The 15,495-nt window shown below is 41.6% G+C and overlaps 2 protein-coding genes across 2 annotated transcripts; both read right to left on the bottom strand.

The window, feature by feature from the left end:
- On the bottom strand, positions 1–12,164 carry tmem248 (transmembrane protein 248). The gene is made up of 7 exons (XM_035433200.1): positions 11,823–12,164; positions 7,504–7,662; positions 6,653–6,938; positions 5,972–6,122; positions 5,534–5,717; positions 4,714–4,857; positions 1–3,984 (listed from the first exon to the last, which is right to left on the bottom strand). Exons 1-7 carry the CDS (start codon positions 11,823–11,825, stop codon positions 3,964–3,966), a joined length of 948 nt encoding a protein of 315 aa, XP_035289091.1. The 5' UTR covers positions 11,826–12,164; the 3' UTR covers positions 1–3,963.
- Positions 12,165–12,842: 678 nt separating this feature from the next.
- LOC118235175 (biorientation of chromosomes in cell division protein 1-like) lies at positions 12,843–15,224 on the bottom strand. Its single transcript, XM_035432252.1, has 4 exons — positions 14,922–15,224; positions 14,482–14,606; positions 13,716–13,918; positions 12,843–13,481 (listed from the first exon to the last, which is right to left on the bottom strand). Exons 1-3 carry the CDS (start codon positions 15,183–15,185, stop codon positions 13,717–13,719), a joined length of 591 nt encoding a protein of 196 aa, XP_035288143.1. The 5' UTR covers positions 15,186–15,224; the 3' UTR covers positions 12,843–13,481; position 13,716.
- Positions 15,225–15,495: the final 271 nt, after the last annotated feature.

Below are 15,495 nucleotides of genomic sequence, written 5' to 3'. Positions count from 1 at the left end.
CCTGCTCACTCCCTTAATTACCCATTTAGAGCAGTAGCCTAGGTAACATTTTGTGATCTTTTATTTTGAATGGTTCGAGAATTAAAAAAAAAAAATTAAAAAAAAACTTGAATTCAATTTAACAGTCAACAGGCATGCTTGTGACTAACAATCAATGAACTTATAAACTGTTCACATCCCTAGTTGCTATGGCAATAAATTAATGAACTGGAATTCAACAGAATTAAATTTTTAAAATAAAAATTAGAAATATGTGAAAATAAACTTTGCCCAGGCTTTCATTGGGGGATGATCATGCAGTAAAACATAAACAACAGGTGGCATGGCAATACAGTATTGGAAGCGTTCATTGTTCAACTTGGAGCTGTATGAATTTCCTAAAAGATAGTAAGATGGCACAAATTGAAAATGCATGTAATGAGAAAGCAAAAATTATAATCAAAACCTTCCTTGTCTAGTAAATGAACATTATGAAGAAACAAAGGAGAATCAAAACCATGAGAAAATAAAAAAATGACAATATAACAAAGCCATTCCTATACATATCGATGGAATTTTGACTGCAACATATTTTATGGATGATACAGTCAACATTGAACGAAATCTCTCTCCAATATAGAAGTTAGGGACAACCCGATCAAACCCGTTCAGCTGTAAATACCTTTTTTTTTTTTTTTTAAATATGCTGATTTATTGTGGATTTTCAATGTGAAAACTTGTCCCAGTGGACAATCCTGAAATTATACAGTCTTCCAATTGATGATTTTAGGTTGGCTGAAAGATATAATTCAATCCTGTATCACAATGGCCATGAAATAATACCTTATTACTTGCACTTTTGGACAGCTGCCTCAGCTACGAATGTACAAACTGATCTTTGTAACAACGTCTTCTATATCACTGTAAAACACATTGTCATACTATGCTAAGACTTGAGTTAGGTGATATACTGTAGCTACTGCCAAAAAAGCCACCCAGACAGAGGCACTGCTGCTTTAAATGATGACGGGAGCATCAACAACAAAGTAAAATGATTAACAATATCCACTCAACCTAGCCTGGGTAGCATTCGAACAATGTTGCCGTCTTAAATTACCAGAAGTAAGACATTTCACTTAAAGACAACAGAAGGAAAACTGAACCTGAACAAATACTGCTAACAACAAGTACTGCAAGAGCTTGTTCACTTTGACAACCATTTTGCATTAAAAAAAGAAAAAAAAAAAGGTTTTTGACACTCTATTTACAGGGATAAGATGGGGGGGCAGTGCAAAAAGCACAGAAGTGATGGTTTCCCTCGGGAAATGAAGGGCAAATGGTGGCCAACAGTTGGCACTCAGCTTATAAGAGTCACCATGTCAACACACAATTAACAGTGTGTGCTCTCCAGTAGTAAAACAGCCTACAGATGCATACACATGCACAGGTTATCATCGCTGCCCCAGCTTTCAAAGCTCAAATCAATTATTCAGAATTCAAAGGCCTGTGTGTAATCTTTTGACTATCCACAATGGTGGAGAGGGATAGGCTTCATGAAGACATAAGTGATAACCCGAAACTGCATTTTCACTGGTTGAATAAAGGAACTGTCCTCAAGTGTGACCAAAAAAATTAAAAAATGACCATGTGACCAAATTAGCTGCACCATGGCTGATACATTAAAGGTCAAGATGTGAAGAAAAAACCCAGGGTTATTTTGGGGGAACTGAGATGAACTGGCATTTATAATTTTGGGTGACATATGGGAAGCGGCTGTCTGGCTCTAGCACATGTAAATAGCAGAAGACATGTGACCCATCATTTTTGGCCCACCTAAAATAAAAACGCAGTATAACAATCGGCTTCACGATATACATGTCAAACGAATAGATATACGGAAGAAACTAAATCAACAGTGGAAAGCAAAACACAGCGCCTTAAAAAATAAAAGTATTTCATGTTAAGGCAATCTGTAATATGGTCCATTGCAATAAAACAGAAACTGCAAAGCAATACAAAAAAAACATAAAGGCCAATGGTTTGAAGGTGCTGTGCAACTTGACTGAAAGCAAGAGAAGCAGCCGATGACTGTGGCCCCTCTAAGCTGTGTAGATGCCTCTACGTTCACATTATGAACACTTGACACCACTCAAGTCCTTTGATTTTAAACTACAGCTGTTTTATTTCTAAAAGTTCTCTCATCCTCAAAAGATTGATTATGAAAATAATATCGTCATCAACACGTAAAATGACATGTCCATCACCACTTAAACAACTTGGCTTAATAGGTGTGGATACAAAAATTGCTATGTACACTGACAGAAGCGGAATTATTTAACCACAGTGATATGAACCAAATGAGGTGCGAAGCCAGCAAAATTAAAAGCTTGAAGATTCATTTCAAAATGTCTCAAAATACTGCTATTTTAACCATGTGCCACGAAGGGTATTGAAAGCAAGCCTATACATTTGAGTTACACTCTATAATGTGATAGCTGTAAGTCTGCCTACAGGCACTTACATCTCTTGCTTTTAAAAATTTCTGACTGTATTTTTTTTTTTTTTTCCGACACCGAATAAGGAATGAAAAGCTATGTGTATCATTATGTTGAGTCTTACAAGCGAACGGTCGGGGAAAAAGAGCATGACAGATTTTAAGCAGCAAACAGCTCAAGCACAATCAATTAAAATATTACACCTCATTTCAAGCAGATTGGAAATGATTGGAAAACTTTGACAGGTATACACTACTGAGTGCCAGTCAATGTTGCTGTATCGTAAAAAAATACATTCGATTCCTTAAGCATACCTGTTTAAAAAAAAAGAGGTAAAATCAAAACTGATTAATCATCACCAGTGAACTTCTTTATACTTCACACACAAAACACATCTCACCACAATCAAGCACAAACAAAACATGAAAAGGGATGATTCTTCATATGTGTAAAAACAATATTAAATGCTAATCATAAAACCCACAATAAAATGTGTATACAACTCCCAATCGGGCATTAGCAAGCTCACATGCACACATGTATGCACAAAGGAAAATTTACTGTTCACACCTTGCAATCATTTCCCAGTGGATGCAACAAGAGTTCCCTCACACAAGCTTGAATTTGCACAGCACACAATTATTATTTGGAAGAATGCACGAGTGAAAAGAACTGGAGCGAGGGAATGAGAGTGCGTCTGAGAGGTGAAACAAAGCTCTTGTACGGGTGGGGGGAAAGAAGCACGTTCTAGGGGTAGAGGAAATGGGTTTGTGTGGCTGGATTGGGTTTCTGTATTTCATGTGTTTAGCTTGGCCATGCGGGACAACCCGTTGTGGGACGAGTCAGCCAACACCCCCCCAAGGTCCCTCTGCAGCCTCCACGGGCGTCAGCCAGCGAAGGAGACTTCAGTCTGCCGGGTTTCCTTACTTCATTCAAACAACATCGAGAGGTAAGCCATTTTTAGCGCTTTCGACAAAGAGGGACGGAAGGGAAAAAAATCTGGACAAATAATGCAGGGGGGTGGAGACAGAGCGAAGTCTGAGCCAAGCGTGACGGCATCATTTCAGGCAGTCGTCTTCAAGGAACCAACGCACTGCTTTTTTAAGATGCAGAAGACATGGCTTCAGGCAGACAGGACAGGGAGTCTCCTAGATTTTTGGGGGATGCAACAACCAACCAAGGGAGTCGGGACGACGCTGGGTTCAAGTGCAATTCCCCATTCATCCGCCTCGCCTCTCCTCCGCCGCTTCACGGATGGCATGAGGGCTCGGGTTGACTGCTTCCGTACTGAATTAAAGAATCCTACAAATATTTACACAGTAGACACAGGCACTTAAAATGTCTTTGGTTGGAGTGACCCAACATTGCAGAGAAATGCATTTCACAGAGCTTTGCACCCTTTTCTGGGTTCAGTAGGCAACTAGTAAAATCAAAGTTTGTTTTTCCTTTTTCAATTAAAGTTCAGTTAATTTACTGAGTTCAACTCTTCTTATCCTTCAGACAAGGCCACCTGGGGAAAAAAAAGGGTGGAAAAAATATGTAAAACTTGTTTAGTATATGTAAAGCATCACAAAATAAAACAATGTTATATACGTTACCAATGGAGACTTCACGGTTACATTTACATTACAGTTCCATTAATTAACATGTGTTCACGCAATAACTAACCAGAACAAGGAAGGAACTGATCTACTAACATTTATTCCTGTTAACTAATCCATTAGCAAAGGTGGAATAGGAGCTAGAGGTTGAACAAGTAGGTTTCTTATGTGTAAATTAGGTGGTATTCATGCAGATATTACATTAGTGAACAATTTGTTCACGTTAGGAAATACTACCTTAAGTATTTTCTGTCACTATATGAAACATTACTTTACGAAGGGACCAAAAGGGAAAAAAATAATACTTCAGTTCCATTGATTTAACACGGAAGAGAACGGTACACGATTTGATAAAATGCAAATAAATGATTTGTTCCTGTTAACAAATTCCTCGTTAATATATTAACTAGTTCATTCTTTGTCCAGGTTACTTAATGCGTAACTCATGTCAGTTAATGGAACCTCAACGTAGAATGCAGTATGTAGAATTCTGGAGAAAGAGGGGGGAAAAAAACAGCAGTACTGAAGGCACATTGTCTTCCTCTGTTAAACTTTCACCTGGAATGTAGGAAACTGAAGCTACCGAACCCGAATGGAACAGTGCTACTTAAATATTTGTGGTAAGACAAGGCGGTCACCTTTTCCGGGCAGAAGTCAGCACTGATTTGCCGTACTTTCCCTGGCCTCCCTTTGATGACTGCATAGCAGAACATTGTGATCACCATCACAAACAGGAAGTAGCTGGTGTGCATGAGGTGTAGGTTTATAAGTGAGCGATCATCCTTGGAGGGAAATAAAAAAAGTAAAACATTAACATTTCACACGGCCTCTATGGCTTTACCAAGAGGTGTCAACTGGCCTATTTATATTATACCCTGCCCATAATGTCCCTTCCATGTTCATGTCCATTTTATACTCACTGCATCTTAGGAAATCGCTTCTAGTTAAAAGTTATGAGCAATCGCACTGTATATTTTAAATGAGAAATTCAGTAATAAAAAGTTGTTTATTATTATTATCAGCATCATCATAATGAAGAACTGGAAAAGGGGCAGGAAATACACTCCATACCCATTATGGATTTGCTAAAATCTCATTTGGATTTAAATCACAGCCAAAGTGACTACTTTTATTAATACGATGCGGTCACACTTAAACAGGAATGACATCATGTGGTAGCATGGATGAGGTAAAAGGTAGTTCTTCATGTTATCTACTAGTATTTAGCTGTGTATTTAATAGTGCATGAGACCATGCAGTTCAGCAACCAATCAAAAATCCCTGGCTTTAAGTGATCCAGAAAAATACCCATGTCCTGAAATACTGGATATGAAACCCAATGTAACCCAGCAAATGAAGGTTCTAAATAAGAATCACTGAGACTCATTCAATGTGGGTTGATCACTGGATGCCAAAGTGTGAGAAAGCAGGTTGTGGCGTTATCTGGTGTACACTCACATCAGGAACAATGACCGTGAGCTTGGGGTTGAGCGCGTGGTACACCTTCCCGATGGCTCCTTTGTAACACCAAAAGGGATTGTACTCCTGCGTGTATTTGGTGTCCGAGTCCCTGGCGGTGGTGAAGATCTTGTACCAGGACGTGGCGTTGGTGTACGTCTCCGGAACGCAGTGAGGCGGCTGCCTGGAAAGCGGAAAGCGCAAGCCGACAAGCGTCACCTGACCGACCCTGTGTCACCGGTGCTTTGATCATTTAAGGCGGGAGCAGATGTTCCCCCCCATCTTTGTGTCTTTCTGCCTGACAGCAGTTAGGCCAACCACATCCCAACAACAAGGTCTGGAGAGACGGGCAGGAGACACAGGAGATAACATGAGAGAGAGAGGGGGAGAAACATAAGAGGAAGCCACAAACTCGACAAAGACTTCACTGTAACTCACACTGTGACAGGGAAGACATTGCTGGCTGCGGTGATGGTCATACAGGTGCTGAACACCACCTGCTCACAGTGGCCGTGCAGGATGCAGTCATCCGAGTTCCAGGATGCAGGCAGGGTGAAGGTGATGTTCACCTCCTCATGAGCTTCCCTTCCTTAAACAGAAACAAAGACACAGACATTGACGTGTACATGAAAGCACAAGAATGCGACACAGAAAACTGACTGCATACATAACAGCCTATGAAAGTAGGCTAGTGATGGCTTTGTGTGATTTATACTGGACCATTCAACCTCTGCCTGCATGTTTTTTCATAATCCTTTCCTTGGCAAAGGACCTGTCTTTTCAAACTGCATTCAGCCAGAAATAAGACATCAGTCTGCTCTACAGCCTGAATATCCTGGGTTAGACTACCAGACAGAAGTAATGGCAGTTTTTTCCCCCCTCTGCTCTAATAAAAAACCCTGTGAAAACCACACATGTAGGCCTACTGGTCCTTCTGTACCATGGCTGCTAATTTCCATGACAATCAAATTTGTTTTTGTGGTGAAGCAAATGACCACAAGATAAATCACACAGTAAAATAAGGGCTGTGCTTCCTACTACAAAATACGGTGCATCACGTCAAAGGCATGTGCAGCATGTTTTAATGAACCGAGCCTGGGGCTGGAGCCCAACACTCACCGGCCAGACCGACCTGCTGCCCCAGTACTGTGGCGTACAGGTGGGTTATGTTGCGGGAATAGCCCCCGAATGGCCGCAGGGGGTCCAGGGTGAGGGTGATGGGGACGGAGATGTTGATTGGCCCAGGGTCCTCCAGCAGGGGCGGGGCCTGCGTGCTGACGCGGGCCTGGCCGCTGGTCACCGTGCTCTCGGGGGTGGTGGACTCGTTCAGGCCGTGCTTCAGGGTCTCGTTCTCCGAGATGCAGAAGTCCAGCTCGTTGAAGCGCAGCAGGAAAGTGTTCCAGTCCTGAGGCGGGAGGAGGGAGGGAGGGGCCGCACCAATGAAATCCCGTCCCGTCCGGGTCACGCAACCCACAACTTCCATTTGTTAGCAGCGACTTGACAAATGCTAATTGCATCTGGCAGTAGTCACATGCCAGAGGAAAATCTGCCCGAGGCTTTCTGACGGCATGTCAGAAGAACGTGTGCTTTTTGTCACATTTGGTTTAACGCATGTAAAATTAATCACTAACTAACATACCGACAATGGATCTGAATATTCAAAACTGTAGTTTGTTTATTTATGTTGATGTCAACTTTTGTTTACTTAATGAGTATAACATGAAAACAGATGTGGTCACAGTATGAAGACAGGTCTCCATTAGCATTAAATCTGAAATCATACCAAAACAGTAAAAGCCACAAACAAAAAAGCAAATCAAAAGCTAATTTCAAGTGATAATCAATTATCCCAACAAATTGTAGTAGCAGTGTCTGTGATAATTATCAGTGCAAAATTACCATCAGTGTTGGGAAATAATGCATGCCATTCTTTACGTAAATGAAAAAAGTTCCTGTTCCATCTGTCTTACCTCTGTCATCTCCGGGGATTTGATCTCCTTGATCTTAAAAAAGTAGCCAATAGTGAGGAAGGCGATGGCCACAGTACTGACACTGACCATAAAGATGACCAGGGGGGGACGGTTACTGATGTAGGTCTTCAGATTCTCCAGAGGACTGAGGAGATACACCTGTGCACGCGCACGCACGCACACACACGTACATGCACACGCACGCACACACACACACACACACAGAGCCCCATTACAGACTGCAGAGGCACCTGCTACAAGAGCAGTCCCAGATTCTTAACGGTTCAAACCAAAATTAGGCCACATTCTGTCTAGCAGCTGCAAGATGTTATCAAGACACTAACTAGTCCACAATGGAAAACAGATCTTGAACTGTTATTTTGGTTAAAATGTGAAAACTGCACTTCCAAAGGGGAAATAAAAGTTAATGATCCATACCAGGGTTTTTCCTGGCTCAAAATACAGCTTAGGTGGTGACTGTGTGACAGTGATGGCGGTCAGTCTGGCTGAACGGGCAGCATCAACTCAACGTGTTGTCTCCCTATATTCAGCTACATTTAGAATGCTAAGTCCTAGTCTTCAAGAGACCATAATTCATTGGGATGTAGGCTGTAACTGCCAGACAAAATTTATAAATTGAAACAATTTAAATATTTATTGAAGGGGTACATATTGTAAGTGCCAGAATTTGGGAAGAAATATAGGCAATACTGAGGGATTTCTACATCTAAGAGGGTCGTTCAACAGGTATTTGGAATTGCAGTCTTGAAATGCATTTCATTTTCTCTGTCAAAACCGAAGGTACAATATTAACCTTTTAACTAATTGAATCCACACACATGCCAGCTGACTATCTAAATTGTTTTTAAACATTCACTGAAAGAACGCTTACACCATCCTTTTTCACCAGTGTTAGCCTACTTGTTCCCTACACAACATTAAAGGCTTTTCAGAATTTTATTTCTCAGTTCAATCTGCACAGATAGGCAAAAATAGTGTAGCTTCATACAGTAGAATCCACTTAACTGCATAATGGATTATCACATAATTCAGGTATTTGCATCGGACAGCCAAATCCCAAACCATTTCGCATTCATACAATTATAAAGAAATCGAATATTTATTGACATACTGTAAACCAGTAGCACATATTTCAGATATTTCCATGGAATTATGTTTAATGATATATGAATGTATTAGAAGTCGGCAAATGTGGCATAAATAAACCTACCATTGTTAAATAAATATAAAATTACAAAATTTTGGAAGGTAGATAGTTTCTGTTGTGGATCATCCATAGCAAACGTCAGCACTCAGTACGTTTCATTTCGTTATGCAATAAACGGCTTCTACTGTACCTGTCAATTTAGTATCTCAGGTTGCACTTAACTTGAAAGCAGCCAAAACTTAAGAAATGAAATCATTCACAACAAAGTTGTACCAATAAATTCACGGACATGATTTTTTATTTTTTTGCTCGATTTCTCGTATAGGCCACTCCGGTGGCTAGAAAAAAATATTGAGGCGGCCTGCTTAAGACATTTCAATGCAGGAAAAACCCAGCATGCGTTTAGAAAACTGTGGAGGACAAACCTTCCCAAAAACAAACTATTTTGGCACACATCATCATTGACCTGCAACTGAAAGACTGAATACTTGAAATCTGGGTAAGCACCCTCACAATGAGGACAATGACAACTAAAAAGAAAAATCGGAGACAGCATTTTAAAGGTGAAAGCAACAAAAGTTGATGTAAATGGGGAAAACAACAGTCTCACACAGACCCCGTTTACACTTGGTTTTAAAATGCGTGTTGGGCGATAGGATCACAAGTGGACAGCGCTAAATACAAGTGTAAACGACCACCGAGATGCATTGTGATCCGATCACTCAAACCACTTGCCGAGGTGGTCTGGGACGGATTTGGCCACATATCTTTTGTAGTGTAAACCCTAATGCGTCCTGATGCGTCCCCGACAAGGACGTAACAGGAAATTACGACATCAATGCAGGAAGTGGTGGCTGTTTTGGTGACAGCGCGCCAACGCTCGAAAAAATGGAGAGGAGAACTGACGTACGTGGTTGGAGTACAAGTGAAACCAGATGCCTATTTGCCTAATCTCCATACGTACGTGTATATTAGTCGTTGAAACATTTTTGTTTTCTTTGCTAGCCCGTGTGAAACAAATCTGGCGCTTGTCTGGCGACAGACTGACGTAGGCTGTGCGCGGGGCCCTTTCACCTTCTAGCGGAAGTGACGTAGGCAGTAACGAAATCTGAACACAAGTGGTCGGCTGGACACCTTGGAGACGCATGATAGACACGGGTGTGAACATTACATTACATTACATTACAGGCATTTAGCAGACGCTCTTATCCAGAGCGACTTACACAACTTTTTTTTACATAGCATTTTACATTGTATCCATTTATACAGCTGGATATATACTGAAGCAATGCAGGTTAAGTACCTTGCTCAAGGGTACAACGGCAGTGTCCTACCCGGGAATCGAACCTGCGACCTTTCGGTTACAAGTCCAGTTCCTTAACCACTGTGCTACACTCCGTCCTCCACGGCGATGTGTCTCGGTTGTCCACTTGTGTTCGGATCACCGAAACACATTTTAAAACCAAGTGTAAACAGGGTCATAGCTGCAAAAGGTATACCCTACCACAATACCAAGAAAACTAAGAAAATACAGAATAACGGCATGACTATTACAAAGAGAATAGTTTGGAAGTATGCCAAAAACCACACCATACCCAGAAAAAAATAATAACATATTCCCGAAGCATTCAATACAGGCCTATGCCTCATAATAACACCACTGGAGAGACCAGATACTGGGGTTGGGGTTATCCTGTTTATAGAGTATGCTGTTTCCCTATGTATCAAATAAAGGCTTTCCTATCAACTATCACTGTCATGGTCAAGATGGCCTTGTTGCTATGCTCACGTATGGCACAAATAAAGGTTGTTCTTGAAAAGAAAAAAAAAATACACTTTTCCTTGACAGGGCATACAGTTTTCATTTGTACAGCCTAAATAACTATGTGTTGACTGGGCTTTTCACCTATGTACAGTAAGGCAAGCACACAGCCTCATTACTTGCAAAGGTGAAAAGGTGAAAAGTGAAAATCCACAACTGCTGTTTCACTGTATCACTAACCCCTAATATCAGTCCACAGCCTTACACCTGGCATTGATTTATTTATGTACTTCTTCAAACTGTATTTATCCAAGACGTCCCTTGAGATAAAATCAATTTTTCGAGAGAGACCATGCCAAGATAGCAGCCACAATAAGTAAAAATACTCCGCATTGATATAGGCTTATGTTCTGTGTTTAATCTTGTAATGTATTTAACAAACTAAAGCCTCGCTTGCAATATAACTTAGCCACGTATCTACATGCATCTTGAGTAAACCAATAATTCAAAGGATTATTAACAAATTAGTGGATTCGCACATAATTTTATTAAGGTAAAAAATAAAATGCTTCTCCTGGCCTAATGAACTGGACTTTGACATCCTCTTGAAAACACGCACCCACCTATTTATGAAAACTAGCTACATGAAAACAACTGAAGTTAAAAATTAACCCATTGTAGCCAAATGGTGACCAACCTAACACACAATGAGAAAGTTAGCGGACTGGCTAGCAAACGTTACTTAAAAACTGCCCGTCGGCTTACTCAGGAACAAGTTGACAGGCTAGTTTCCACGAGTGTCACCTAGGTTGAATCGATACACCATCAAGATTAGTTTTCCTTAACCACCTAGCTAGATAGCTAACCATACACTGAAGTATTTTTCCAACTAAAGAGCCAGTTCTCAAACTAGCCACCACCCAAGTTGTTAAAATAAGAAAAATGGGCTACAACTTGCCCCGTTGGCATTAGCCTGACAATTCATTATCAGGTAATCTATCTTAACACGTATGACGTTCTAAACAAAGGTCGCTAATGTTAGCTAGCCAGAGACAAACGTTGACGAAACCTGCAGTAGCGAAGTACCGAGGCCTCTTTTTTAGCTAACGGTAGCTATCAAATCTTAGCTACCTTAGCACCAGAAACAAAGCTAAAACTGGCGACGGTAACGTTAATCAGCATGTATTCTGAGAGCTTCAGTCTACAGCTGAGGTCGTGGCGTTTAGGCGTCTTGCTTAACGTTAGCACTAGTTATAATATGTACCATCATTGTCGTCATTACGGCAGACTGAATGCAGCTACAGCTACACCCAGCGCTTGCTCGCTAACGTTATGTGTGTGCTAAAGAGTTGTGCAACAACATATGACGGCTGGCGAAAGCTAGCTCACCATTTTCTCTCTGTGAACGACGACTGTGGGTCGTCGGTCGTCGTTAGCTAGCCCGCTAGCTGACCAGCTAGCTATATCAGTCTGGTCCTAGGGGAAAGCTCCAACGTCTGGGGATAGTCCGGGTTCACGGCATTAGAACGGACTCCCACCTTCTTTCCCATTATCTGCCCGTCCCCGCCGCCCGCGTTTGTTTCTTTACTTCGTTTGTTTACTTGAACTGTTTAAATAACGTTACTAGTTTCACTAGCTTAGAGGCGAATATTCTTTACTCTGGCTAACTATCTATGTCCGTGTTTACTATTTTCCTCCGCACTGCGCAGCCGTTCAATTCTACGTAACATTCGCAAATCTATTTGTGACGCACACGCAAAAATGCACGCATTGGATGTACATTGGAAGTTCGCCCAAGTGAATACAGTTCACTGGTTCCCGCTGTGAAAGTTTTGGGCGTAATTTGCGTACGTGATGCTAGAACACTCTGCAGTACTTTATTTGATCAATGCAGACTCCAGAAAACTTCATGAGACTGACTCAGAGTCTGAGACTCCACATTAATGTGCCAGATCAATTCAGAAATTAATAATAAAAATTAATAGAGGTCATGCTTCAACAATGGAAAAAAAAGAAAACAAAAACCCCAAGTATATGCATAAATATATATAAATGTGCTCTTTTGATCACTCAAATCATCAGGATTCAACACCAGACCATGGGACTGTTCACACTAAATGTGTGAGCACTAGTTTATCATCCAGCTGCTTGCATACCCTCAATTTGCATCTTGCAATATTACTCCTATTTGAAAAAACTAAAAAAGTAGCGGATTTATGGAAATACGTGTGAAAGACTGGTTTACCAGAATCAGTCACCCAGCAGCCCAAAAATGGCTGGTAATTAAAAACAATTAAACCAAACAACACAACTGAAATAATTTATTTCCCTGCTTGTCTTTGGTTGCTATGCAGGCACGTCTACATGACCCACACATTTTTTTCCCACAGACAACAACACCACATGCCATTTTCATTGCAAACTCATTTATTGACAAAAGAAACACACTCACAAAAAAAAAAGAAATTCCCCAAGGGTACTGCATGTTGTCTAAGGCAAGATGAAACAGAACAGAAAGCACAACCCCCTGTAAGAATGCCAAGGCTAGGTCTGTTTTTCCTAATTAAAAAGGGAGGAATCAAATGCAGAAAAATAACTGTTTGTATGACAAAGCAAAAAACCACAATGGGTAGCATTGTTGTTATTATTATTATTATTATTATTATTATTAAGTGGCATCAGAAAAGCACATTTCCATAGAGCATGAGATCCGTGTGATTTGTGCACATTTCGGTCTTCTGCACAAAGAGGAAACGCTTCGAGTTCCCCCCCCCCCCATTTTCCCAGCATGCCCTCCCCATCCTCCAGGAAGCAGCCACACCCACCCGGGGGGGGCACCACGCTCATCCCACTTATGGAAGGAGGGGTGAGGAGTGGGATGGGGGGGGGGGTGGGCATTTGCAACACAGTAGCCATTTTGCATCACTCTCTCTCTCGTTCCACCGTTGCGTTTTTTTTGACGACGTTTTGGAACAGGCGGGTTCAGCCGGACAGGCAGCATGAGAGACGTTCACAGTGGAGCAGCACGTTCGCCGTTCTGTCCTTCACCTTCACGAGAGAGCAGACACAAGCACAGAATAAATTATTACAACAATCTTTGACAAACAAAAAAATTCCTCCATCCTTTTTTCTATCCAGTTAGGAACCATCACCTTTACCTGCACGAGGTGCATGGCGAACAGTACCTTACACGCTACAGGCCCCCCGGGACTACAGGAGAACTAGCGCCAAATTGCGATTTTCTCCATCCCTGCCCCTCCCTGGGCATTTTGGAGCACGAACCTCAGGGAGTTTTGGGCAGGGTGCTGGGGACCTCCTGCTGCTCTGCCTCAGGCGGGGGTGCAGCGGGGGCCGCCTCCTCCTTCCTGTCATCGGAGAGGAAATCGTGAATGGCGTTCTCTATGTGGGGCCGGAAGATGTGGTTCAGCTTGGGGTCCACCACCTGCGTGATGATCCTGTCCACACCGGACTCCAGCATGCCCGACCTGCTCACAGCACACACGTATACAGGCACGCATGCACGCACACACACGAGCACACACAAAAGAAGACACACGTACACACACAAACACAAAGTATCATTGATATCTTGCAGATCATTGAAGTATATTGTATAATGTTGGCATCTATTTATTGAGTTCTAATCTTTACTACACCTCCTTTGTAAAAGACATTCTACACCTCTTTACCTCAAAACACACCTCCAGCCCATCCCTCTTCAAAGCACAGATGTATTAGCAACCATCGCATTTAAGGCATATTTAATTAACTCCCGTACGAAAAGTCTGCATACACAACTGTGTTTCTATGGGACCAGAAGTTGGAAATACTGGTCTATAACACTGCACATCACAAGTGTTGGGAGACGTTTACTGCTTTGTCTTCTGGTGTGTTCGCAGTCTCAAATCTGCTCTTAGCTCTACTGATCAGTGATTATCGTGGAGAAAAAGAAAAGTGTATTCAGGAGGGACTGTAATCATTGCATTTCAATGCACAATATACACGGTTGATATCAAGATATTACTAGAGGTAATATAGTGCTACTCACTGTACAACGCTTTGTCTGAGTCCGTTGCGCATTTGGTTTTTGTTGATCGTTGGATTCCACTCTTGGGTATTCAGGTGCGAGGACACGAAGTTGTCCACCTTCTGTCGTAAGTTCTGATAGGCTGGCTAATGACAGCGATGTCAAGAAAGTGTAAGTTACATGTTAATACGAAAGTAGAACGAACACGGATAGAGAACTAGCTAGATAGTTATTTACAGTATAACTAGCTAGATACCGATACGATTAAAGTATTTCATCAGCCATCTGAACTGAAGAGTAGTTGTGCTGTCTTCACAAACCGAAACTGTTAGCAAACGTCAGCAAGTGAATTATGACATGCATCAAAACACATGCTTCCTTGTCTAATTTAGCTAACTAGCTAGGTAGTTAAAGCTGGAAAACATAATCCCAACAACAATAAATGAACCTTAACTGGCTACCTTCGTGTCAACATCAGCCAGACAATCTCGACGGAACTCGTCGAAAAGTCCTCTGCTCTTCAGGTGCTCCACGATAAGGCCTATTAGCTGCGGATCTCCGGGAGGCAAATCGTTCACCGCAGTGCCACTTCCCTCCGCCATCCCCACCCAAAATGTTGCCAAAACCACTCTAAAATGTCCAGAATGTTTATTGTCAAGATGCACGTCCACGATCTCTGTATACGGAACACAAAAAAAATGTTGACTCCTTAAAGTTACATGCATAGACTAATCCTGTCACTGAAAGCGGAAGACGTCAGTGGACTACAATTACCACAATACACTTCAATAAACAAACGGGCTGAGACTGTGGGTCTGCTGGGAACTGTATGCGTTATGACTTCATTGATGGTGAACTTTTTCAAGGAGAGATTATTGAATAGACACAACTAAATGTCTGAGAGGTTTAAGAGGGAAGTGTGAGGTGTGATCCGTGTGAAATCTAGTTAACCCTCTCAGTCTTCAAACTACGTGTAAAATTATGCACCCTGATGTGCAGTACAGTCTGGTTCCTGTTTGAAAATATCCACATAAT

Source organism: Anguilla anguilla, chromosome 9 (genome assembly GCF_013347855.1).
Source record: "Anguilla anguilla isolate fAngAng1 chromosome 9, fAngAng1.pri, whole genome shotgun sequence".
In the NCBI taxonomy this organism is placed as follows: Eukaryota; Metazoa; Chordata; class Actinopteri; order Anguilliformes; family Anguillidae; genus Anguilla; species Anguilla anguilla.
The sequence above is the reverse complement of the archived record's forward strand: the minus strand, read 5'-3'. Positions and strand labels throughout refer to the sequence as shown.

Excerpts from the sequence above, each read along its gene's own strand:
- tmem248 (XM_035433200.1), bottom strand. Across the intron at positions 5,718-5,971 it reads AATGTCTTCCCTGTCACAGT|GCAGCCGCCTCACTGCGTTC; the intron begins GTGAGTTACAGT and ends TCCGCTTTCCAG. Across the intron at positions 3,985-4,713 it reads CTGACTTCTGCCCGGAAAAG|GTGGCCTTGTCTGAAGGATA; the intron begins GTGACCGCCTTG and ends TTTTTTCCCCAG.
- LOC118235175 (XM_035432252.1), bottom strand. The coding sequence starts at position 15,185 with ATGCATGTAACTTTAAGGAGTCAACATTTTTTTTGTGTTCCGTATACA. Across the intron at positions 14,607-14,921 it reads TGGCTGATGTTGACACGAAG|CCAGCCTATCAGAACTTACG; the intron begins GTAGCCAGTTAA and ends CGCTGTCATTAG. Across the intron at positions 13,919-14,481 it reads CTCAGACAAAGCGTTGTACA|GTCGGGCATGCTGGAGTCCG; the intron begins GTGAGTAGCACT and ends TGCTGTGAGCAG.